General features: G+C 48.1%; 1 protein-coding gene across 4 annotated transcripts in view; it reads left to right on the forward strand.

The window, feature by feature from the left end:
- Positions 1–439: 439 nt before the first annotated feature.
- LOC111863570 (very low-density lipoprotein receptor) overlaps positions 440–25452 on the forward strand; it is a 116799-nt gene continuing 91786 nt past the window's right edge. For 3 of the 4 annotated variants that reach the window (XM_023850000.2, XM_023849999.2, XM_023850001.2), the window contains exons 1-2: positions 440–568; positions 12171–12290. In XM_023850000.2, the coding sequence (XP_023705768.1) occupies positions 493–568; positions 12171–12290 (196 nt within the window). In that variant the 5' untranslated portion in view covers positions 440–492. The remainder of the gene's footprint in view (positions 569–12170; positions 12291–25452) is intronic. The other variant, XM_023850002.2, reaches the window with a different exon arrangement.

The raw sequence follows: 25452 nt of genomic DNA on the forward strand, positions 1-25452 counted from the left end.
AAGCGGCCGGGGCGTGAAGTTAACCATTCACATCCATCTAGTGCCTAGTTTAAGAATGTGTAGAATATACCTCCACTTCCTCCCTGCATATTTATGATTCCCGGCAGGGGCAGGTGATTTTATCTTCTCCACAGCGTGCAGACCGGGCCCTCAGTTCAGTAGGTACCAGAGGCTGTTTCCATGGGGGTAAAGCGGCCGGGGCGTGAAGTTAACCATTCACATCCATCTAGTGCCTAGTTTAAGAATGTGTAGAATATACCTCCACTTCCCCCCTGCATTTTTATGACATGGTGTGTAAGCTTTTATGTTTCTTGCAAGAAGTGAGCGGCTCGTTAGTGTTCCGTGTGCTTACAGAGCAGGCTGCGCTATTCCGAGCAATGCAACACGCCCCTAGTGCGCGCGCAACTCGTCCGAGCCGGGGCTAGGTGAGTGTAGCGAGTTCAGTCGTGATTGTGCAGCGTGTGGTAAAGGCGACTGTTCGAGCAGTGCGAGATGGCGGGCACAGCCCTGCTGTATATCGCTGTGAGTGTCTGTGTTGGGCTTGTCAGCGCGGTGGCGGAGTCCACTGGTGAGTCTTATTGAGTGTTCGTATTGTAGTATTGTGGGTCGTGTTCCCGCGTACCAGACTGTACGGTACACATGCTACAAGGTTCGTAGCTGTATTTGTTGTGGTCTGTTTAATGGCGCTGTCAGCAGCGCAGAATTATGGGATCATCAGTGAATAACGAATTGCATAGAATGTGGCAGGAGACGGTCATGGTCACTGACGCCCCCACCCCCATCCCAGGACTATTTTCCGGGGTGATGGCGGTTCACATCCTCCAGAGTTGTGCGTCAGTTGGACACAGTGCGCGATTTAAAGGGCTTTTCGAGTTGCACTAGTCTGTACAATGTTTGTTTTCCATGAAACGCTTACATATCCCCACAGAACGGACAATACTTTGTAAGATAAGGCACCGACTAAATAATTAACATTAATTTACATCTACATCACGAGTCACCTATACAATTTTATATACACAAAATATAGAATATTCCAATTTGTCCGTGGAAACGCAACAAAATTACAAAACCAACGACTGACTCAATGATTTAAAACATCGATCAAAGAATTTATTCTTGTTTTATACTATAACTTCTGTTTTATGTAATCTAATTTTTTGTATTTTTACGTCAAGTATTTTATATAAGTAATATATTATATCCAATTTTACTGGTACCGCGGTTCAGTGTTGTATATATTTTGGCCATGTATTTGCCTGATGATGGCTATTAATAACCGAAACTGGGCACTGGTCTTGATTTGTGTTGTGACGGTTGTAATGAAGAGGCTGCATATTGTAACACAACAGGATGCATGAAAAAAACCGCAACCATTTCTTTATGTTGATTCCGATCTTGGGTCTTGTGGATGCGGGCTGTGTGTGCCGACGTTTCGGGGGTACATTTTATCTGTGTCTTCTGGGCCGAAGTAAGGAGAATAATATGTATAACACACTCGCCCACCCTACGTACTTAGACCTTGAAGATGGAGGCATCATGTACCTCCGAAACGTCGGAAACACTGCCCACATCCACACGGTGATAATGCCCAAGAGGAGACTGAACACCAACAATGAATCAGGGTGACTCCGTACACGAAATTTAGTGCCAGAGTTTCCTGTTGTGACTGCGTCAGACTCGCAAACGGTTTTGGCAACGAAGATGGGCCCTGTTTTGTCGGAGGTCGGGGCCAAATCTTAGGAAGTATTCTCGGACGTTGTTTGCCAGTTGACGCCACCGTAACTGTTTACGACCTACGCCCGAGATCTGTCTATAGGGAGGTTTTCTGAAACTGATTTGTTGTCATTTCGGATGAACTGACTGGTGTTCATCTGTGGAAGTGTCAACAATCTTCCAGACATTCAAATAACCCAAGGCACTTGTTTGAACTGAGCATAGAAAGGGTTAAACCGGACCTCACTGGTCCCCCCCCCCCCCCCCCCTTCTTATNGTGACAAGTAGTGTCAAATGGTACGATAGGTGAATTGGAAAGGGTTTGGAAGGAGGCGACCGTGGCCTATACCATGTACTATTGCGGCGACTGAGGAAAATATTAACCTCAGGATAGGTAGTGCTCCGGCCGAGGGTCGAACCGTGCACCTACCGAATAGGAGTAATGGGGTTAACCGCCACACCAATCCCTTCAGTGCCCACGAGTTTTATTTGGTTGGTTGCTACGCCAGAATGTAATCACGTGTTCATGTCCATGCCAACTCCATTAGACTCCGCGACCAGTTGTGGAAGGTGTCCTGCTTCCTTTTCTGTTGTGCTGCGTGTGTAATTTGCAGTATTTCTTGGTGTGAGAGCAAAGTCAGTTAGTTTTTCAAAGCTTTATTATTATTGCCATCCAGAAATTGTAGTGACGGGTGATAACCAGTTGCCTAACTCGCTAAACATTTTTTTTCCTTGGCACTACAGCCCCAGTGGGCCTAGGCCTACCTCCATGAACTTTTCCGTTCAGTTCGGTTTTTCTAGATCTTACACATTCGGTAGGACTCCTTGGGCGGGTGATCAGCTCGTCGCAAGGCCTCTACCTGTACACAAACACGGAGAAACCCACACACACAAACTAAACATCCATGCCCTGAGTGGGATTCGAACCCACGATCCCGGTTTCCAAGCGAGCGAAGACAGTACATGCTCGCTAAACATTTACCAGGTCAGGGCACAGGACACAGGACACGCATTCATGTCCTGCATTAAATCTCGTCCTTCTCCTGCTAATAAGGACCCGGAATTGCGGCTTAATGCGTACACTTCCTAACTTGTAGAATTTGACGTTCTCACAGCGCCTGTTCTGAAGAATCCTGTCTTCTGGGCTGTAACGCCATGCAGTCCGTTGGAAGTCAACAGACGTTTCGGAGGAACACATTTAATGTTGAAATGTGTGAAGCAGGCACCAAAGCCTGCTTCTTGCGGCTTGTTTTTATACGTGATAGGGCGCGGCCCCTTGGTTCAGTAGTCCCGCTCGCACGGGCCCAGAGCCCTCTGTTGGGGGGGGGGGACACACACACACCGTGTCCGGTAACACTGCCCGCGCGATGTGTCCGCACCTCTGTTTCCAGTTGCAGCTATGACCTTCCTTCCCTCGGAGGGAACTCCGTAAGCAGTGTCCCACACTGGAACAAACAGTTTCCATTGTCCTTGCAGCAAATTATTGGAGCTGTCACCGGGTTCTACCCTCATTAACGGTTTTGTGAGACGAGGTCAGTGCAACAAGGGACTGCAGACTTCCAGGCGCAGTATGGTGTCCCTCCCATCCGGAGGTCGGACGTCTTGAGTCCTCTTTTCACTGACCCCATGGAGCGAAGTCCTTCATTATAAGCTGACCGTTGCTCAGCTTGCCAAGAAATTATCAGCATTTTATGGAAACTGAAAATCATTACCGTGTTCACAATAGCCCGCCACTGGTACCTGAATTCAGCCAGACAGACAATTTTTTTTTTCACATCCATTTTAACATTGTCCTCTCTTTTACGTGTGTATCTTTCTTCATGTTTTCCTACCAAACGTTTGCATGCATATTTCTTGTCTTCTGTGTGCTACATGGCCATTACAGCTGATTGTATAGTAATATATTTCTGCAGCCGCGCCGTAGCTCAAGCGGTTAGTCGCTGGCTTCCCACTGCGTCTGCCCGGGTTCGATCCCGGGCCTGGTGAAGTGGGATTTGTGGTGGACAAAGTGGCGCTGGGGCAGGTTTTCTCCGAGTACTTCGGTTTCCCCTGCCAATCTTCATTTCACCAATTGCTCCACAATCACCCTCACCTATCATCTGGGGCTGGTACAATAGACCAGAAGTGGCCGCAGTGCAAGGGACTCAGTCCCACCCCAATAGCAATACAAAATATTTCCGCGCATATCTGACTGCGTTGCCAGTTACACAACAAAGGAGGAAACAAATGTATTTATGGGATTGTTAATTCTGCAAGGACACCTGCTTCAGGAAACTGATCAAATTTTAACACTCGCATCTGCGTATGTTTCATAGACTTTTTTTTTTTACAAAATTTACTATGTAACGAAATAGGCGGCCCTGTGTGGGGGTTGTGTGTCTAGTCTGTTTCATGTCAGAATATCACATTCTCATGGGACCAAGTTTCGAGTGGAGACACAGATGTACGCACGCGCACACTGCGGCACAGTGTCTAGTTTGTGTTTTCATTATCCTCACAAAGGGCCGTGGCACTTGGAAGGACAGTATGTTTAAAATAGGCCACGGTCGAGAGGTTTCTTGATACCGCGCCGTACGCTAATACCAGTTGATTCGTTGCTACAAATCGTGACGTTAATTTATTTAACCGTCTAAAATACAGTGGTAACTATATGTACCACCTGCTTTAACATTATACAGAACTCTACAATTTGTGTATTCCCTATGATTCTCGCAGTAAACAGCATTTGTGTGGTAACACTGATTTCTGTGAGCAGACAGGGACTGGAGTAACGCTGTTCTCTCTTGTTGCAGACGGCAAATTTGTTTTGGCTTGGGCTGGGAACTTCCAATGTACAAGAAACGTGACCTCCACATTATGTGTTCTTGTTAGAGATACAATTTGACGTTGAAGCGATTGGCTCGCGACAACAGGTTGCCCAGAAACTCGATTCTCTCTCTCTTGTTGATTTAGCCATGAAGGTCTGATATTTATAACAAGATTAGTTACAAAACTAATTTGTGTTTGTGCAAGTAACGACGATCCCACTGCACTCTGGCGTGCGAAATTGAAATCGAGGTCAGGCCCCCCGTTATCGGAAAGGACTTAGGTCAGTTGCAATGGAAACCGTCCAGGACGTATTACCATAGCAACGACAGAGGGCTCACGGAACAGAGAAACATGTAGAGCAGACAGAATTTTGGCGAGGAAGACAGATGATGAGGAAACGTAACACCATGTAGTCTGGTAGATACGTAATAATGTTTCGAACGAACCTTTTGCTTCCATCCTGAGGATAGAAAAAGTGCCTTTAAAACCTGGAATTTCAAAGGGTAACATGATAGTTCGTATGAAGGTTAGACCTGTTTCCGTCTGCAAACAACGCCTAACCAACCAGAGATCCTGAGAAACCAATCATCAGTCAGCTAGTCAACAGGATTCCTCATCTTTGTGAAACCCGATGGTTCATTACCGTGTTCACACAAGCTTGCCACTAGTACCTATCCCAAGCCAGATCAATCCAGCCCGTACCCTCTCCGCTTGTTTCTGTAAGGTACACTGAACTACGCAGTGAGATAATTGAAGCAGAAGATAAATGAAAGTTCAGAATCAGCCGAAAATGCCTTTCGAATGATCAGTGGCTGTTCGAATCGCTTCTGCCCTCTGTTTGTGAACTGCGAAGTTGCTCTTGAGGCCTGGGTTTGAATCTGATAGACTAGCCCATGCTCAAGTATCTCGGGCAGGGGATGTTAAGTTGTGTAGCTTACTCACTCAGATATATTTTATTGTTGGCAGGCCTGGTGGGCTAGTTTCTACAGCTTCTCAGCTACCGCGTTTCTGTTCTTTTTTGACAGTAATTTCGCCAAGTGTTACTGGGTTTTACTGCAGTGCCACCAACTGTACGCATGCATATTCCTCCAGAGTTCATTACTTGCTGTTCCTTTAGGTTAATGTCTCGTTGTGGGTTTAATTACTGGTGACGAAGTGGACCCATGTTGCCTCACGATAGGCAATGGCTGACGCTTGTCGTGCGTGTAACATGTATGACGAGACTTGATACGGTTGGTTCGGTTAGCAACGACTCGTTTTAGCAGATAAAATCAGATTTTCATTGTTGTAACGATGTGGAACTGAAAGATAAGGTGCTTTGCGCCTTGAGGCGTGTGGGGACTTGCAGAGTTCTACGCAATTTGCCGTGAGGCAAGACTAGAATATTTAAATATTATTTAGTTGAAGTTGGCTGTTTCCTTCCTCCCTTCCCAAGACTTTAATCTCTACCAGAAAGACAAGTTGGCACTGCCTGGGAACAATTTCCCGTTCTCCCACCCCCTGCAATATACCGTGTCTGACTACTCCCCCCGCCCCGCACTATGCAGGTACACACAGCCAGTGCCATGTGTTCTGCGGGTTGTTTGGAAGCCCCCACGGAGAGGCTGATCAAATGGGGAGAGGAAATTGGGCGGAGTTCCGACAGCTGTCTTCCGGGGTGAGTTTATGACATAAAAGGTAAAACGGTCCTGTAACAGGCCGTGGAGGCCCATAGGGTTGTGAGACGTCGAGGCTCCCACATTTTCTCTAGACAATCGGCTCACAGATGGCGGTGAAACCTTACGCGCCGGCTGCCTTTTACCCCCAGGAGGATTCCTGGTACTCGTTTCTGTTAGGGGCTGAGCCGATCCCATGGCCATAGTGCGGTTGGAAGGTTTAGGTCAATTGAAAAATCCAATGACCCCATCGGGAATCGAATTCACGACCTACCGGCTTGTAACATAGTGCCTCATATACACCGCTAACTGGACGGTGCAGGCTCTCTAGTACTCACCGTGGTTCTGCTCTATCCAGAGCCAGTTTAGTCCAGTTCGGATATTCGTGCTTCTTTGGGATGTGTCATTCCATCTACGCTGTAATTTTCCCTTGGTGATTTGGAACCAGAATTTTGTATGCGTGCCACATGTTCCGCCCATCTCTTGAAGCCCACAAATGCCAAGGCTCGCGATTGCTTTTATCGGGTTCAGAACCAGAAATAGCGGCGGCCATGAGACTGCATCTTGTATTTCGTATGGCTGAGTCAGCATTGACATTGGCTGTTGCTATGGAGACGTAGTGTTCTCTGTGAGGTAGGAATTCGTTTTTTGTATACTATTTACAGGTAGACGGTAAGCGTCAGCACCATTAGCGCCCTTGTTGCGGCTGAAATGTTGAACATGGAAATTTCTCGTATAAGCGTTTGCAGTGGGGGGGGGGTGTGTCAGAACGTGCAGGGCAGCCGGCAGAATTTCGCAGTCCTCGGTGTAGTCCACACTTGCAGATTGCGATGCTTGCGCCTTATCGGGTCGCGGTCAGCATGTTGATAATCTTGCAGATTCTGTCACACAGAATGTGACGTTCAGAGGCAAGCCCTTCATGTCGGCATGCGACACAACAAGTGAAGGTCGCCCCTCGCGGTCAATAAACAATTACGATGTGTGTCATTGGACCTCCATATCTAAATGGTGGAATTATCCGAGACAGACGGGTCGCGGGGTCAGAAGGCGTCCTTGGGTGTCCGAGGACTGTTGCTATAGGGCGCCATGCCCGGGCCCCTCGTGACAGACGAGGCAGGGAACCATCAGGTTCATTCGTTACGAAGGCGCAACTTAAGCGTCTGTGTAGCGACTTTGTTGCAAGACGTGGACCCGTCTTAAGTTTCCTTTATATTTTGCTCATTTCATTGGATCCGACTAGAACACACCCGACATTGTGCCTCAGCCAGCTCAATCCACTTCAAGCTAGATTTCAGTGTTAGGGACTACCCTCTTAGCGTTTCTGTCGCCTAACTGCCCCCCCCATAAAGCTTTCCAACCGAAATTTTGAAGATATTTCTTATTTCTGACATGGTTTCCATAGAGGATGTGTGAGTCGAGGTGAAGAATAGAACGTACAAAGCTTCTCGCCGAGTAATTTTCTCAGTCCCCTTCATCAGCTGCTGCTTTAACTCTGTGAATGCAAAGAACGCCTGTTCTCGGTTGTTCAGAGCGTGCGTCTTTCCACACATTTAATCAAATACGCGTACAGCAGGCAGGTCGTGCCACTCTGTGCATCCGGATGTTTCGTTTGCGAAATTACTCCACCGGATTCCGCTGAAATTTGGTATTGGTGTCCGCGCTGAAAGTTGCCACGTCACTTACCGAGTTTCTCAATGTAGTCTCATCGTACAGAAGTCTGTACCAACATAAAATATATCTCGTAGGATTCGGTTATGAAGAGTGCTATCTTCTTGTATACTATAACACCGTGCAATCCGTTCAAGGTCAGCCAACGTTTCGGAGGAACATCACATTCAGAGTTGAAGAATAAGTCTACCCTGATGATGGAGACAATATGTTCCTCCGAAACTTCAGTTACTTTCAGTGGAATACACAGCGGTATATAGCAGAAGACAGTACCCTTCATGAAACATATCTTGTTAAAATGTTAAAGTTATCTTCGGAACATTTTTCGATGATGCAAATACTGAACTAAAATGCGATGGAACAGCGCTCTACTCGTGCTGCAGTGCTTCTGGTCGACGTGACGCTGTGTTGCGTGGTGATTTCCTCTATTGCGCAGAACCGCTGCAATAGTCTCTGCTATCGGCTTGCTAGGCAACCGTAATGCGTTTGGCCTGTGTCTGTCTCTGTTTCGTTCCTTGGTATCAGCTTAATGCATCGAGCGATCAGTTGTGTAAGCGCAAATATATGGTTATCAGAGACGGGATAGCTCAGTCGGTAAAGCTACGTGCTGGACGGTCAGGAGGGCCAGCGTTCAGACCGGCTCTGGGGTGTCAGGGGCTTGAATCTGACCGACCCCTCACATCCATGTAGTGCCCACCTGCATTACCCAATGCAGCGCGTTGCTGTGGAAGGGCGGCTTCGAAGGTGGCAATGGCCAACATGTGTTGGGGCTGTCTGCACTGAGTAGGCCCGGCCTGTTCCTGCAGACAGCGCTGCGATCTGCAACTGTCAGCTGGGCGGGTTACAGCAGGTGTCAAGAGACCGCGTGAGAGGCTCTTGCACGCTTTTAACTGAGAAGTCTAAAGACCTAAATGTAAACAGGAAGATAACATTCAAATGGATCTCGAAGAATTCTGGGATATAACGCCGTGTGTTGCTTTCACGCTACTTTCGTGTTGGCTTATTCTTTGACCGTGAAGATGGATACAGTATATTCCTACGAAACACATTGATTTTAAACGGAGTGCAGGGCGTTATATCCCAGAAGATAGAACTCTTCATAACCACCATTGTGAGGGCCGCAAATCCTTCGAATGGCGTGTGGAAGTGCGAATTGGGTTCATCTGGCTCACGAATGGGTCCAGTGGACAGTGTTTTGACTTGGCGAGCGAGAGTTTGTTTCCCGACTGCACCGCCACCGGACGGAGGGACGTCGCGACGGATTGCTGCAATAATATCCTTGTACAGGACAAGTGACACATAAGCCGTGTTGTTCAAGTCATTTGCTTTTCGTTGGGACCCAGAGTTGGCTGTACTGAACAAACAGACTCATTGGGGCAGACTTCGGGACAAGCTGACTGTGTGCTGGGCACACTCTCTGCAGCTTCTGATAGAAACGTTTAGCGAGTTATGCTTGACATGCGCAGAGACGCGTGCGAAGTGTCCGGTTGCAGCTAGAACTGGAATGTAGCGATGAACTTCAGCAGAACTGCCCAGTAACATGTTTCATGCGAATGGGCTTGCAGCTAACGGGCAGGTGGAGCCAGTGTCGTGCTGTATTGCCTGCCTCTCAGGCGCCTAGAAATGTCGGTCGTCGTAGTCTGTATCGCGAGCAGGATTCGAAGCAGTAACCACTAAACCCCGACGCCCAGTCCCCTATTTTGTGGCGACGGTGTCTCAAGTGGTTTGCCGGCCCCTGTCTGGGTATACAAGCTGCCAAACAGTACAGCGAAGTAATGAGGTGGATGATTTATGGTGTGTGAACTTATTACGAAGTTTAGATGAATGTGTGTGTGCGATCTCCCGCCATGCTGGGGCCAGCGCACCAAAATGAAAGACTGAAGATGAGCAGAATGTATCCTCAGACTCCAGACAATTCTGCCTCCGGTTTTATTGTCCTGTGCGCGCCGCGCTCTTCCATTGTTCCTGAAGGAGAGCCAGGGCTCTCTGCGAGATTGATCGTTCATAATTCAGAGCCCTCTTGTTCTGGCCTGAACGTGAGAGCCCCCCCCCCGCCCCTGCGGTGTCTCGGCCCGCACAGCTCTCGCCGTATTCCTGAGGTCGTCGGTTCGAGTCTCTGTCGGGACACTGGATGTCCTGGCTGAGTTTTCGTGGTTTTCCGTAGCCCCTCCGGGTAAATTCCGAGATAGTTTCTTGAAACAGGCCAGTACCGCCTCCATGCACAAACTTTCCAATTCAGAATGTATTCCAGCACCATCTGTAGTTAATTGCAAACAGACAAACAAACAAACAAAGACATTTTCCGTCACTTAGTTTGCGTTTGTTTCGAGACAAACGCATCTCGGATACTCGTGAAACCCTTTTTAGACTAACCAGGCATCAGAGTCCCCAGTTGAGACTCTAATAGTAGTTCAACTCCTCAGCAAAATTCCCCCTAGTGTAAGACGGATGTTCATTGCCATGTTCAAAAAAGCCCGCAATTGAGAATATATAGAGAACAATGGACTAAGACAAAAGAACGTTATATATAGATCGCGCTATGGTCTAGGCTCGGTGTGCCGCACGTGACATGTTTCTAACCTGTTGCCGTCCTCATCTTCTTGGACGTTCTCCCTTAAAGGCGCGTCCACATTACTCGTGCTCGTGCTCGTAAATCTTCGTCCACACTACTTCAGTTGCTCGCCAGGCCTCGGCACGTGAGGATCCGTATATTTACTCGTAGTGTGTATAGGGTGTAGTCGTATTTTAATTTACTGGCTATAGTTTTTAAATTAAAAATTTTTAATTTGCTTGTCTCGTGATTTGTCATATCGTCCACATTACTCGCGAGCGTGAGCACGAGTAATGTGGACGCGCCTTTAGATTCATGTTCAGTATCTCGCTCGGTTTCATATTTGTCTCAAAAGGCAATGCTTTTCTTTTTCACCCTTCTTTGCATATTCCCCGTGACGAGAAATGTTCTCAATACACCAGCAGTTGCTATGGTAGCAGGGAGTGCTTTGTCTGTCTGTCTATAGGAGGTGCTTGGTCTACTCACAAAGCGACATCGTGACTGCAGGAGATGAGAACTTGCTCATTATTCCCGGTTTACAGTGAAACACAGATAAATGGATCCTTGGTTGGATTCAGTTAACTGTTTAACGTAACTGGACGCGTGGCTGGTAAACAGATACCCGACGACGAAGCTTGTTACCTGATAAGCCCGTTTGTAATGAGTCTGTTAAGATAAAATAGTTTTGAGGAAATCCCATTTTCTCCTGGCTCACTTCTGCCGGGTTTGGAGTTGGGTCTGTAAGCTGTTCACATAGCCGTACGGCACTGTCCGCTGTGCACCCGATTTTGCTCAGTCGGTAAGCAGAAGCCGTCACTGATCTCGTGAATGTTTGGTTTCCACGGTAACGCGAAGGTAGCGTTACAGCAATGCATTACGTGACATCTGTGCCACACTGAAGTTCTGTGGTACGCCGTCATTTCGGCTCTTCTAGTCTGCAGACCTTGCTTCAGTTTTGTCCCTGTGTAAACCGAGTGTTTCTTATTGTCACGTGTTACAGTGACTCTCGACGGGGTTTGGATTGGATTGGGTTTACTGTCCATTTTAACACACAACTCGTAACCATACTTAGTCGTAGCGCTGTCGCTGATCTCCACAATTTACAAGACACTACAGTACGCACTGAGCCTTTCAGTCTGCTGTCTCTTCACTAATAGTTGCTTGGTAACGGCTCCAGCAATGGCTATTGTCTGCCTCTCTGAATGGTAACTGACTAACTCGTCTTGGTGCCAAGACCCTAGAGACTCACGACCAGTAATTTTATTTACCAACTGAAGACTTGCGGTTATAGTCCTTGTGCAACATGCTCTCTGACGAGAGGTACGGTGGAGGTGTTGGAGCCCGCCTCCACACGGGTGTAAGGCTCCCAGACTGGTGTTCTCGTTATATCCTTTGCACCGACCGCGTAGAAAACACTGTTTCCAACAGTTCCTTTACTCTTGCATGTGTATCCGTTGCAGCGGGAACGTCTTTACCGAGCCGTTCCATTGCCGGGGCCGCCTGTTCTATTTATTAAAAATTTGTTGCCTAGTAGCGAATGTTGTTTCGTTGTCCGCTTCGAGGTCGCTACCCAGCAACGGCTGTACAACGCTACAATGTAATTGTCACTTCTGGATTTTTGCGTGATATTTATTTCGATTGTGCACAAACTTGCGATGTGGAGATGGAGCTGTTTAGTAGTTGAGTGCCTGGGTATGAGCGTGATAACAGTGATACCACCGTGAGAGGCTGATAGTGTTCGGACGCGTTTCAGAAGATTGCCTGTGTTTCAGACGTGTGCTCGCTACGTCAGTTCCGGTGCAACAATGGCCGCTGCATCCCGCTCACGTGGATGTGCGAGGGGGAGGACGACTGTGGCGACGGGAGCGACGAGAGCGCTCCAGAATGTCACGGTAAGCAAGCATGAAGTCGGGTGACGGTGGTGGCCGACATGAAGCATGTTTTTTGTAAACTGTGATATGCGAGTATGAGTGAACTCGGTTTCTGAACCTAACAGCAAATAACACTGACTTGTTTCATTTCTGCCCCTGGAAATTACAACACAGCTAACAACTCACGTTTCATTCTGTTGTGAATGCATGCTGACGTTACGTGGGGACGCGTGCGCGTGTGACTGTATAGCGTCGCTACCAAATAACAATAGTCGTTCTATAATGTGAGCCGAGGCAATTAGTGATATGTCTGGCTGCACGTCCAGATCGGCCCCGGGGCCCACCCAACCTCCTGTTCAAAGGATGCCGGTGATCACGTGACCGGAGTGTGAACCTTCATCAAAGAACTCCTGGAGTTGTACCTCCACGACGTTACTTAGACACAGCTGGGGCACGAGCAGCAGTCGCACTGCAAAAGACAGACCACACATACCTGTCAGCTCGAGCTGTAAGTCCCAGTTGCCGCTGAGCACAGCTGTTTCCGTCGCTGTTCTCAGACCCTCCATACTGTACATAACACATTCAGCAGATAAAGCGTTGTGCAAGAACCAACTGCCATGCCCCTCCTACCTCATCCAAATAGTGTCTAGCGTAACGTAGAGAGTTCCGTGCCCTCTGCCTTCCCACTTAGCCCATCAAAACAGGCTGAACAGGATCAGGGCTTTTATTTTCACGGTCACGAGCTTGTCAGCTACTCCTTGCTTGTGAATCTCCCAGTAGCCGCAAGTGGACGGAGGAGAATCATAAATCTCCCATGTCCGCTTCTTCATTCTCGAGATGTTGGCAGGCCTGATGTGTTGTTTTCTGACCATGACGTGATGGATGACGTCAGTGTGGTCACGTCCTTATCTGGCATCTTGAGGAACTCCATCGGCTGTCCTGGAGGGGAAGACGGATGCTGCTTTTTATCTTTGGCCCGAGGAAATTAGTCCAGGCCGTGGGGGGACAGTGACGTCATACTTGGACCTGCCGTGAGGAAACGGAAGTGACGCGTGTCTCATACTGGCAGAACTTTGCAGTGTCTGGGGTCATGACAGAACGTGGGAGACGCATTACTTCGCTTTCGTGCAGTTATCACGAAAACCGTAATTGTTTCGAAACATCTCTTCTTCCAATAAATACTTTGCCATCTACGGGCGAGATGCACGTTTAGCAAAAGTTGCAATATCTCGTCAGGTTTTAGTAGAACTGAACCATTCAAAATTTCACGAAAATCCGTTGAGCTGCTCTCGAGTTGTGACGAGAACAGTGTGGTCACAGACGTTACCTTGTGCTCCTGAAGCGAGACGCTTGCCAACCGCAACTTTTGTCTTGCTGCAGGCGTAAATTTCATACGAACCTAATCCTGCCATTTTGTCCACTTGTCCGTCCGCCAGGAGATGTCCGTGTGACCATTGAAAATTGCATGCAGTTCTGATTTAGAAATTGGCCAGCTTAACGTTGTTGCGTCACGCAGCGCGATTGTTTCGTGACCCCCCCCCCCATTTCTCAATAGCACACGGACCTCCCGGGTTCAAGTCTCGGACCGTAGGTAGGCTATGTTGACTGACGTATCTTGCGATTTTTGTTAACCCATGCAGGCAGATGGTAGGATACTTTTCGAAACTGGGCCACGGCTGTTTTCTTCATTCTTTCCAATGAACTGTTCATCAGTCGTTCTGTCATTCGGCTCTGTGTAATCTGACATAAAGAACAAACTTCGTGGTTTTAGTCCGCAAGCGAACTATACCGACCGAGCGACCGCCGCTTGTCGGCGAAGTTAGTGCCAACTTTTGCGGATAGAGGGTGTTACGTGGTCAGCGCAGCGGATCGCCACGATCGTTAATCTGGGTTTTCTAGACCGGTGTAATCTGACATAATAATAATAATAATAATAATAATAATAATAATAATAATCCGCGTCATTCTTCGAATCTGAAAGTTCATTACTGAGCTCACAAGAGCCCACATAGGTATGGGACAGAGTATTTTTAAACTGAGGCCTGCTTTACCTTTAATGATGATGATGATTGGCAGGCAAAAATCGAAGTTCTATAAGATAAACTTCCCCAACTGCCGCTTCATCCACCACACATCTTACACAGATTATCCTGGTATAGAGCACTCAGCNCCTGCAGGCCCTGTCTCAAGCCGCTGCTTAGCGAGCCTTCTCACGAAATCACGTTCTGTCTCGTTCTTCAGATGAAATGCCTGTCACTCGTCCCATGCAGTCTTCTGCTGTTCCCTCTCTGTCCCGGCCCGGGAACGAAGGACACTGTTTCGATCTCGGAGCGCCGGGGTCGCAAGTGAAGCGGCCCGCGTGTTGAGTTACTTCATGTCGTCACTTCTTTTCGCGCTGAGGTCAGCTACTGTAGCCTCGGTTGCGGGTACGTACAGGCATTACCGCGAAGTAAAGAACGCCTCAGCTGTTGTCAGGCATTTCTGAAAGACGGCATTTTTCTGCCCGGAACTCAAGATTCTCGACCTCGTTTCGGAGATCCCTTGTTCATGGGTTTTGCCCGTTGCTCTCCACAGAATTCTTGTTGGTCGCATGTTCGTGTTAACAGTCGCCCTAACACTGGACGCTAATTGCTCTGACGTCGGTAAGCACGTAACGAAGCACCCAGTTTAGCAGTAATTGTGTGCAGCGCAGTTTGTTCCTGGAGATGCAGGCTTGCCAACACCGAAGGTCACGATATCCGAGTTTCATTTTCGATTGGGCCGAGGTTCGGTTCTAGCAAATGGCAGACTTTCTGCTCTAGACGCGAGTCGGGGGCCAGCACAGGAAGGTGTAATTGAGGGCCAAAAATGGCAGGCTGTTGTGGTGACGATGATGAACATTTATGTTTCATAACCGCAGAGAATTCTTAACCAATGCTCCTTCTGGTAAAATTATAGGAATGAGGAAAACAGCGAAATTAAGAGCTTCATAGTTAATTCCATTTTCCGGGTCGCTGGATTGGGTCACATTGTAGCACGCATGGGGAACTATATTTGGTATCATAATATTATCACGATATAGTGGTGTGTCTATAGACGGCGTATGGAATGGTGAGTGGATTTATTGACCCCTTTTACTCACGACTCGGAACTACAAGTAATTACAGCACTATCGCTAATCTCCACACTTTATACAAACGACCACAGCACCCGCTAAGCCTTTGTCGAACCAGTTGTGTCTTCGTCAGCTGTTCCCTAGCAACTGCTTCTAACAGTGAAGATTCTTCAGCTTTCCGCCCTCAGGTCCTGTTCTCACAGCCGCCAGTGCAGAACTTGACTCAACTGCCAACCTTCAACTGACTCCACTCCACTCCACGTCACTCCACTCCACTCCACTCAGCTGAACTGAACTCCACTCCACTCCACTCCACTCCACTCCACTCCACTCCACTCAGCTGAACTGCACTCAAGTCAGAGTCGGAATGAATCAGTTCGTCTTGGCGACAAGCGCCTTGAAACTCACGACCAGTAATTTTATATTCCAACTGAACACTTGTGGTTATAGCCCTTATGTAATATCCTCTCTGACGAGAGGATGGGTCTGTCGTTTACGATTGCTGCTGATCCTCGCCAGCGCAATCATTCTCAGGTCCGTGTCCCGTGGGACTCAGACCATATTTTACTGTCTCAGATTGGAGACTCTCCCAACCTGGAGGGCCCCCCAGGAACAGGGTGGCCCGGTTATACCGCCAGGCGCTGGGTTACATTTTCGTCGCATCCTACGACTCGCCGGGCTACGGTGAGGCATTCTACCCCGCCTCCACACGGGATTGACTGCACTCAGCCGGCCTGGGGTCGTCGCTATATAGCCTCGGAGCGGACCTAACAGAAAGCACCGCCTGCAACAGTCCCTCTAGTGTTGTCATGGTCGGTTGCCTAGCGATAGCTCGGATATAGCTGACGGGTTTACCGACCGTTACCAAGCAACGCATGTTCCTTCTCGCTATCGTTGCATAGCAACGGCACTACATGCTACAATATTAAAGATTCCGAGGCTGCGGGCTTGATGAAATTATCTTGCTGCCAGCTAGCGTCAGTGTCTGTCCGTGTGTTCCTGCTCCACACGTGTGAGACACGTGTGGTGTTCAAACAAGTCTGACGTGGCGCCAGTACTCGCCAACAGAACATTCTTGTGTATGCGTTCTTCTTTTCACTTTGAAGAATTTAGTTTTTTTTTGTGTGTGGGAACTTCAGAAATGAAATTGAGTTGCTATGAGGACGGGCCAACTTTGAGGAAGATTACTCAGCGTGATGACGCGTTTGGTCTCTTTTTTTCTGGAGGTACCCAGTTCGAATGCTGCCCCTCCCCCTGGTACGTGTGACTCGAAACAGCGGATGTCTGTAGTTGGTAGATCGTCGTTAACCAGGGACCTTATTAGTTGCAGCAGTGGAATCGACTCTTGTCAGGAGCAGAGATTGATGACCTGTCATGGCGGATGGAAGCTTTAAGCTCCGGCCTCATCACTGGTAACCCCAGCTGTAGCCTGATAAGTGCAGCGAATTTGAATTTGAGATCCTTCTGTGGTTCGGGCCGACGGGCGGACAAATTGCCCCCCCCCCTCCGGCTTGTCCTGGGCGCGCCGGAAACTTAACTACTGTAGAGTTTATCTTCTGAGATCAAACTTTACCGAACTACACGGCGTCACATCGCCTCTGTGACAAACTGACGCCACGAGTACGACACCTTTCGTAAGAGCGTCGCTCTGTTCTGCACTGTCCAGCCTGCATTTTCACTCTCCCTTCCTGTACGATGGGTGACAGTAGGCCCATCTACTTCTAGGTCTCCAAAAGCGTCCTTTTCTCTTGATGTCTTACAATCCAGTTACGTGCTTCATGTCTCACCGACCTGAAAAAATCAAGAAATGTGGTCACCTTAATAACATTTCATAGAGAGTCTTCTCATTATCTGCTTTTCTGCGCCCACCTGCCACTTCACCTCCCTTCCGCCCAAGTTGCACGCTCATGCCGAACAACAGGTCGAATTTGGGGTTCTAGAGACGGTGGCTTGTGACGCCAAGCCAGAAACTGTCAGAAGGAGGCCTCGCGTAATCTAGAAGCCTTGCTTCTCCGAAACGTCTGCGAGCTACCCGGCGCATTTTGGGCGGGGGTTTAGTGCGGACACCACGTCACGGCTAATGCTAATTATGGCCGCCAGTAGTGGCAGCTTTGCAGACCATCGGGTCGGTGTCCCCTGGTACCTTTCCACCCCGGTGCCGTTAGCCAGCCACAGAAATCTGCCACCAATTTGCCTGTCTCCGTGGGTGGCGCAATGAATGAGCACTGCCCTGGACTGTCAGCTATGTTTCACAGTTCTATTGTTTTTGAAATACAATCAGATTACCCTGGATTACCAGGATTTGGTTTATTCTGTAGACGTATGCATCACAAGGCTCAGGGTTCAATAGCGTGACTGCATGACTCGTCTGTCAAGCGCGGTCAGCGGTACCTGAGCATGTGCTGCGTGACACATTTCTCTCCTAGCTGTGCAATGCTCTTATCGCATTTGTGTAGCCTTCGCATTTGAATAATTTCAAGCGCAGTGGTAACTATATGTACCACTGCTCTAACGAACGCATACTGCGCATTTTGCCCACAGTGTAGTTACGTCATCTCGCGCGAGTCTCATAAGCAGCGATTGTTCCCCCGAGCCGCATTTGTAATGGAGGCAGAGTGTTTTCTGTGCTGTGCGAACTGAAGTTGTGTGAACTTTAGGCGTCGAAGTGTTAAATGTGTATTACTGCATGGAGACAGCTCCAGCCTCTTTAGCCCCTGTGAACTATTCGATGGGATCGTTTTTGTACACTTAGTGTATAATACTAAATTTAATTTTTTTTTGTTACTGTGTTTACGGGTTCGACAATTCATTGCCTTTATCGGCCACAATATTGTCCTTCCACCGTATTTTTGGTCCTGCCGTTTCTCTTCGCCATGCAGTTTCATAATTCCGGCCCGGTTTGGCCGAATTGCTTAATGTCTTGAACTGTATTTTCGACCTAAAGTCTCTCCGTATTTATCTTATCCACCGGTTTAACCAGTTTGCGGGTTGTCCCTGGCTTGCAACTCCTCGGGCAGTCCTTTTGCTCTTTACACTGTAGATGCTGCTAGAAGAAAAGACGGGCCTGTAGTCCGGAAATGTAATATGTGACTTGATGTCACAGACTTTAGTTTCCATGGAAACAGCTGCTCTTCTTGTGCAAGTTCTTGACGTCGTCAAACAACGGTGCATTTAGTAACAGGTGTGTGTGTGTGTGTGTATGGGGCGAGTTCGTTGCTCCCGTGAACCTGCGAGATCTGCTCACAGCTGCCCGTAGTCCCCAGAGATCGGGCTCGCCGGACAGAATATCGTGACAGTGGCCCGAAACTGTACATACGTATTCAGTTCGTACCGCACAGTGAACGCGGTTACAAAGGTTAGTGCTCGCAGCAGATTCAAACTGCCTTACGATACACGTAAACAAGTCTGCTCTATGTGAGCAAATATTAATATAGGTGGTATATGTAATTACCACTGTGCTTTAAATTTAGCGGAGTAAGGTGGAATCATCTGTGATTCAGACAGCCGCATGAAGTGAAAGAACATCAAAACCGTGACTATGTGAAACTGCAGAGAACGCATTTGGACAATTTACTCCGCAGGAGCACATTTCATTTCTGCTTTGCGTAGCGCTTCATATTTTATTTACCCTTTTTCATCAAATGCGAGTGTGTGACGCGGTAGCGTAGTTGGTTGAGGCACTACGCTAGAAGCCGGAACGTCGCGGTTCGATTCCCTATGGAGGTAACTGGATTTTTCAATTAACCTAGGCCTTCAGCCGCACTGTGGCCCTGGGACAGACTCAGTCTCCAACAGAAATGGCTACCAGGAATATTCATTCATTCATCTGTAATCTGTCAGACGACAGGTCCACAGTCTCTTCCAAAACAGTTCCTCCACTTAATGCGATCTAGAGCTTTCTCTTAAAAAAAAATACTCTTCTGTCCCCAAGGTTATCCAGCATCTTAATACGTCTTCTTCCTCGTCTCCCTGTCACTTCTATCCGCCCCTCTATCTTTCCTTCGATAACTTCTTTTAGAAGGCAGTTCTGCGTAAGATATGACCAACCCAATTAGCCTTCCGTTTTTATTTCGTGTAGGATATTCCTCTGCTCACCGACTCTAATTAACACTTCTTCATTCCTCACACAATCGGTCCAACTGATCTCCATCCTCCAATACCACATTTCGAAGCTTTCCAGGTGTTTCTGATCTACTGCCCTACTGACAACCTCACCGCCGTCTGTGAGCCGATTTTCCAGAGAAAATGTGAGAGCCTCCACGGCCTGATACAGGATAGCATTACCTTTTACTGATTACATTGCAACACACGAGTTCAGGATGGCCTGCAACACGCTATACATGTAACGGAGCCATGCCAAGGCTCTCTGTGTCACACCATCGGTCACGTGACTGGAACTGGCCAATGTGCTTGTACATTGCGGCGAGCCCACGCTTCAGTGACGTCACCGGGCGAACCACGTGGTGTGACATGTCCTCAAACCGCCTTTCATTCTGTTTACCTGAACTATTCAGTCCAGGCCGGATAGGCCCAACAATACGAACAAGTACGAAGTTTAGTACAGCAGTCGGGATAGCGACTGGCAACGGGCTGGGCGTCCGAGGGGTCGGAGTTCTAGTCCCGGTAGGGTTAAAAATTTTCTCTTCTCCAGGTCGTCCAGACCGTCTCCTATCCAATGGGTACTGGGGGGGGGGGGGTTTCCTTGGGGCGTGAAGCTGGCCCCCCCCCCCCCGTTAGGTCCGAGGCCCCCCCCCCCCCCCCCCCNAAGCTGGCCCCTCACCTCCAGTTAGTGCCGAGACCCCCCACCCCCACCCCCATGCGCATTCATGGCGTAGTGCTGAATTAGTTAAGCACACGCACAAGTTTACCTTCACAAGGTTTAGTACAATAAACTAGCGTAGCCCACGTTTGAGATAAGTGCTGTTTATTAGGATATGACGCCGTGTTGTGTGGTAGGTAGAGTGCCCCGAAGATGGAGGCAGTAGTCTATTTCGAAACGTCGGTACGTATTTACCAGACTGCATACGCGTATCTTGGCGTGTACCGCCACGTGGTGCGCCGGCAGGTGGGAGGTTCACGGAGAAGACTGCGATAGTCGGGCGATATCGCCAAGCAGCTTGCGTGAAGATGGAAGCAGGACTGCTACCGAACTAGACGGCGGTAGGAGGGGATCTCATTAGTGTGCGGACGAGTTGACTTAGCACATGGCGTGTAGCGGTGACGCGCAAGGTGGCGTGATCCTGAAGGCCGCGCTCACGTGATTCTACCTGGCCGTGATAACAACAGGTGGCGCGCGCTCCTTGCGAGAGCTAGCCGTGACGAAACACCATTACCTGTTCAAATTGTGGTCTTCTGTGGGCGCTGACATCGTGTAGTCTCTTTGGCGGATAACGGCGTTTCGAAGGAACTCGTTGCCTCCATCTTCAGCTAAAGAAAGACGGATCGTTACGTTCTACAGGGTTGGGGATGGAGGCAGCGCGTTCTTCCGAAACGTCGGTATCACAACCCAGAAGACCGAAATTTCACTGGCTTTCGCTGTGCACCCGTAGCGTCCTGTGCACACAGCGTCTTTGCACCGGCACAGTAAACAGTGCTTCTGCCTGAACAGCATTAATTGGTTCGTCTGTGTTTTCTGGGATGTCGAAATTGAATCGTTATGGTAATTTAGGTGGATTTCAGGCTTCAAAGACTTGAAATCAGACGGATGGATATACTGACTACTTGGCGCGGTCATTCGGACATCTTTTCGAATTTTATTGTCCATTGGAACCCTTTGAGTCAACAAGCGACCGTAACGTTTATAGTGCGAACAAACACGCAGTATACCCAAGGCAGACAGGAACCGTGCAGAGTGGTAATAACAGCGTGGGGTTATAAAGTAGAAAGCAAAGAAATTTGAGGAAAAGGACGACGGAAAGACGATTTTAAGGTTGATTAATTCAGCAACCCGTGAAGGGGACAGAGACTAGCTGCACCCACCTTGACGCTAATTCCGCTGTCTGGAGGGTCACGATTAATAAGTTTGGCTGTTGCAGGGAAACCGTGTTAGGCGGGTCACCTGTCACCACGGTGTAGCGCGTCCTCAGGTTGCGGATGGAGGAGACGCCCTCCAGGTATGGAGGGTAGCTGCGAATGTATTGAATAAGCAGTTGCGGACAGCCGACAAGGGGTGGCCCTCCAGCTTGGGGGTTGTGCGTGGGGCTAACAACTCCTCACCGTGAAAAATAAGCTTGTTACAAACATTTGCAAGAAGCCTCGGACCCGGACGGATTCCTTGGACAAACGACCTAAGCGAAAGAAAAAGGACGTGAGATTATGGCACTTGGAATGTTAGACGTTTGTATAGGGCAGGTTCGCTCAGGGCAATGGCGGAATAAATCTAAAAAAATAGGTTAAATTCAATGTGAGTACAGGAGGTCACATGGGGCGGATGTGGCACTGAAGCAGGCGTGTACGTGTATACAGTTTTCTATGGACAATGGAATGAAAATCATGAATTAGGTACAGGTTTTATCGTACATAAGAGAATCATATCAAAAGTTAAGAGGGCAGAGTTCATACAAAATTTTGTCGGATATTCTTCTCTTAAGGTTAAGTCCATACATAGATGACACTGTTGGGGATCATCAGTGTGGGTTTCGATGTAGCAGATCAACTACAGATCAGATCTTTTGCATTTGTCAGATACTGGAGAAAAAATGGGAGTACGATGAGACAGTACATCAGCTATTCATAGACATCAAGAAAGTCTATCATTTAGTTAGGAGGGAAGTATTGTACAATATTCTGAGAGTTTTGGGTACCCATGAAACCAGTTAGGCTGATTAAAATGAGTTTAAATGAAACGTATTGTAAAGTCCGGATAGGTAAGCATTGTTCTGATAATTTTCCTGCCCAGAATGGTCTAAAACAAGGAGACGCTTTATCGCCACTACTTTTCAACTTTTCTTTAGAATGTGCCATTAGGAAGGTCCAGAGAAGCCAGGTGGTACTGAAATTAATTGGGACACATCAGCTGTTGGTCTGTGCTGAAGATGTGAATCGACTGGGTGATAATGTAGATACCATAAAGTAAAACACGCAGACTTTAATTGACGTTAGTAAGGAAGTTGGGCTAGAAGTGAACACAGAGAAAACTGAGTATATGTTGCTGTCTCATCAGCAGACTGCAGGGCAAAATCGTGACATAAAAATAGCCAACAGATGTTTTGAAAATGTGGCACAGTTCAGATATTTCGGAACGAGTACAACAAATCAAAACCTGATTCAGGAGGAAATTAAGAGGAGATTGAACTCGGGTAATGCTTGCTACCATTGAGTACAGAATCTTTTGTCTTCTTGTCTGCTGTCAAAAAACATAAGAATTAGAATATACAACACTACAATATAATTTTGCCTTTGGTTCTGTATGGGTGTGAAACTTGGTCACTGACATTAAGGGAAGAACATGGACTGAGGGTGTTTGAGAACAGGGTGTTGAGGAGAATATTTGGACGGAAGAGGGATGAAGTGACAGGAGGTTGGAGAAAACTGCGTAATGAGGAGCTTCATAACTTGTACTCTTCTCCAAGTGTATAATTAGAATGATCAAGTCGAGGATGAGATGGAGAGGGCATGTAGCACGAATGGGGAGAAAATGAATGCATGTAGGATATTGATGGGAGAGCCAGGTGGAAAGAGACCACTGCGAATACCAAGGCGTAGGTGGGTGGGCAATATTAAAATGGATCTTAGAGAGATGGGATGGTATGGATTGGATTGATCTGGCTCAGGATAGGGACAAATGGAGGGCTCTTGCACAAATGGCGGCTTCACACGAAGGGCCCAGCTCCATGAGTGAGTGAGTTGTGAGGTGGTGTTTAGCGAGGTACAGCGGAAGCACGTATAGTGCAAGTTAGTGGGAACCATCACATTCCTTTCAGTTGGAACTGATTCTTAAGAAATGCGTTTGGAACTCGGACAGGCTAATTAGCCCAATGCGAGCAGGCCCTGCCACTCGGCACACAGGGTGAAGGCGCAGGTTAACTCAGCGCTAGCTCATCAGACTTCTAATGAAGGCCGGGGTGCAATGGGCCCTACGATATATACATGTTTCGTGGTTCGTCTCAGCCTCCCGGACCTCTCATGCCTATGTAACACTTTGAAATAGGTCACTACCATGCGCCCCCCCCCCTAATTGCGATTCGCCATGCGTAACCAGTACAACAATTTTGCGGTATATACGTGTACCCATGATGATCCGAAAGTACCGGGTGGTTAAGAAGCAAAGTTACGATCATACGTACGGCGAGAGTGAGGCTGCCGAGGTCTCCATCTGCAGGAATGAAAACTTGATACTCGGTCCCACTGCTGATGCATCGTAGTTTTGCTTGTGTAGGCGTTCTGAGGTTTGAGGCCGCGAAGAGTTAACGCAATGTGTACGTATATGCATCCGCGTTGCACTGATGCACTACATTTGATTTTGGGGAGTTTAAAATGTAAATTTCTTGGTGTGTTTTAATTCGAGAATCGTTGAACTGATTTTAATAGAATTTTACATAGGCGGGAATTCGAGAATCGTTGAACTGATTTTAATAGAATTTTACATAGGCGGGAATCCTTGCGCCCTCAGTACCGCCTTTCCTGCATTCACGGACTGAAAATCCGAAACAGCCTCAAAGCGCGGGAATTGTTACATTGTGCATACATTTCCTAACTTGTTTCATTGTGCTCCACGTGTGATCCCTCGAAACGGCGAGGCTGTGACTAATAGCACTGGCCTTGGTCTCTGATCTGCTTAATAAATTTAATTGAATCGCCCATTGATTACCAAGCGCCGAGGATTAAGCTGATGTCTCGGCGGTTTATTTCGGCGAATTTGATGTGCCCGCTCCAAGGAGATTGATGCGTCACGGCGCCTGTGGGAGCCGGCAATGCGAGAGCTTGGTGGGATGCGGCGCTACGGTTTCCGCAGGACAGGACACGTATGGAACATGAGCTCACGTCACATATTGAGTATGTTTTCAGCCAGATCTCCGATGCGACGAGTTTGGTTCCCGTCGTAGTCACTTTGTAACGACGCCGTAACGGTCTCCGCCACCATCTCGTGATGGCGCACCCTCATTTAGTTGGCCGGGCATGTAGCATGCACGGAGGAAACGAGACGCTTATACAGCCATGTGGAGAATCACAGCCGTGTGTGGGTGAGGATCACCGGAAACGGAAACTGAAGATAGCCAACAGATTTTTGGAAACGACAATAACAACAGGTGAAGATTACTTTCGTGAAATCATGAAAGTCAAGGGACGCAGCCAACCAGTTTGTTAGTGTAAGATTTGAGGCTTTCACGGCGGTGACTATGAAGAAAGCAGACTGCTTTTACCGGTTCTCACGGTCTCTTCGCTTGCGGATTTCTTATATTTTTCTTCTACCCTGAAAATGGAGACGGTACGTTCCTCCGAAACGTCGGTTAACACCACATATACACGGTGCCAAATCCCAGAAGACTGATTTCTTCAGTTTGTTAGTGATCACGTGTACTTTCCCGATTTCGGCAAGCCTAGTGGCGTCAGTCACATGTCTTGCTGCTGCGCGTCATTCTGACACCTTGCTTTCCGCGAGTGCACTCACGGTGTGAGGTAACGCTGACGGCGACTGGTTGGGCCCGCATTCTCCATTACTGCTCGTAAAATGCATTTTCCCCCATTAACAGATTCATTCTAGCATTGTTACAGGTTGACTGATGATTTACTGTGTTTCTAGGGCCGTGCCATAGCTCAAGCGGTTAGTCGCTGGCTTCCAACCGTGGCGGCCCGGGTTCGATCCCGGGTCTGGTCAAGTGGGATTTGTGGTGGACAAAGTGGCGCTGGGGCAGGTTTCCCCTGCCAATTTTCATTCCACCAGTTGCTCCATAATCACCCTCACCTAACATCTGGGGTTGGTACAATAGGCCAGAAGTGGCCGCAGTACAAGGGACTAGCAATAAAAAGAATTACTATGTTTCTACGTTATATGGGAAATAAAGAAGCTAACATTGGCGGACATTATCGAGTGTCTCCTCTTCAGTTACTGTCGTTTATGTAAATGGACGTTGGTAGAACTGAGGCGTG

The sequence above is a fragment of the Cryptotermes secundus genome, unplaced genomic scaffold, assembly GCF_002891405.2.
Source record: "Cryptotermes secundus unplaced genomic scaffold, Csec_1.0 scaffold184, whole genome shotgun sequence".
Classification (NCBI taxonomy): domain Eukaryota; kingdom Metazoa; phylum Arthropoda; class Insecta; order Blattodea; family Kalotermitidae; genus Cryptotermes; species Cryptotermes secundus.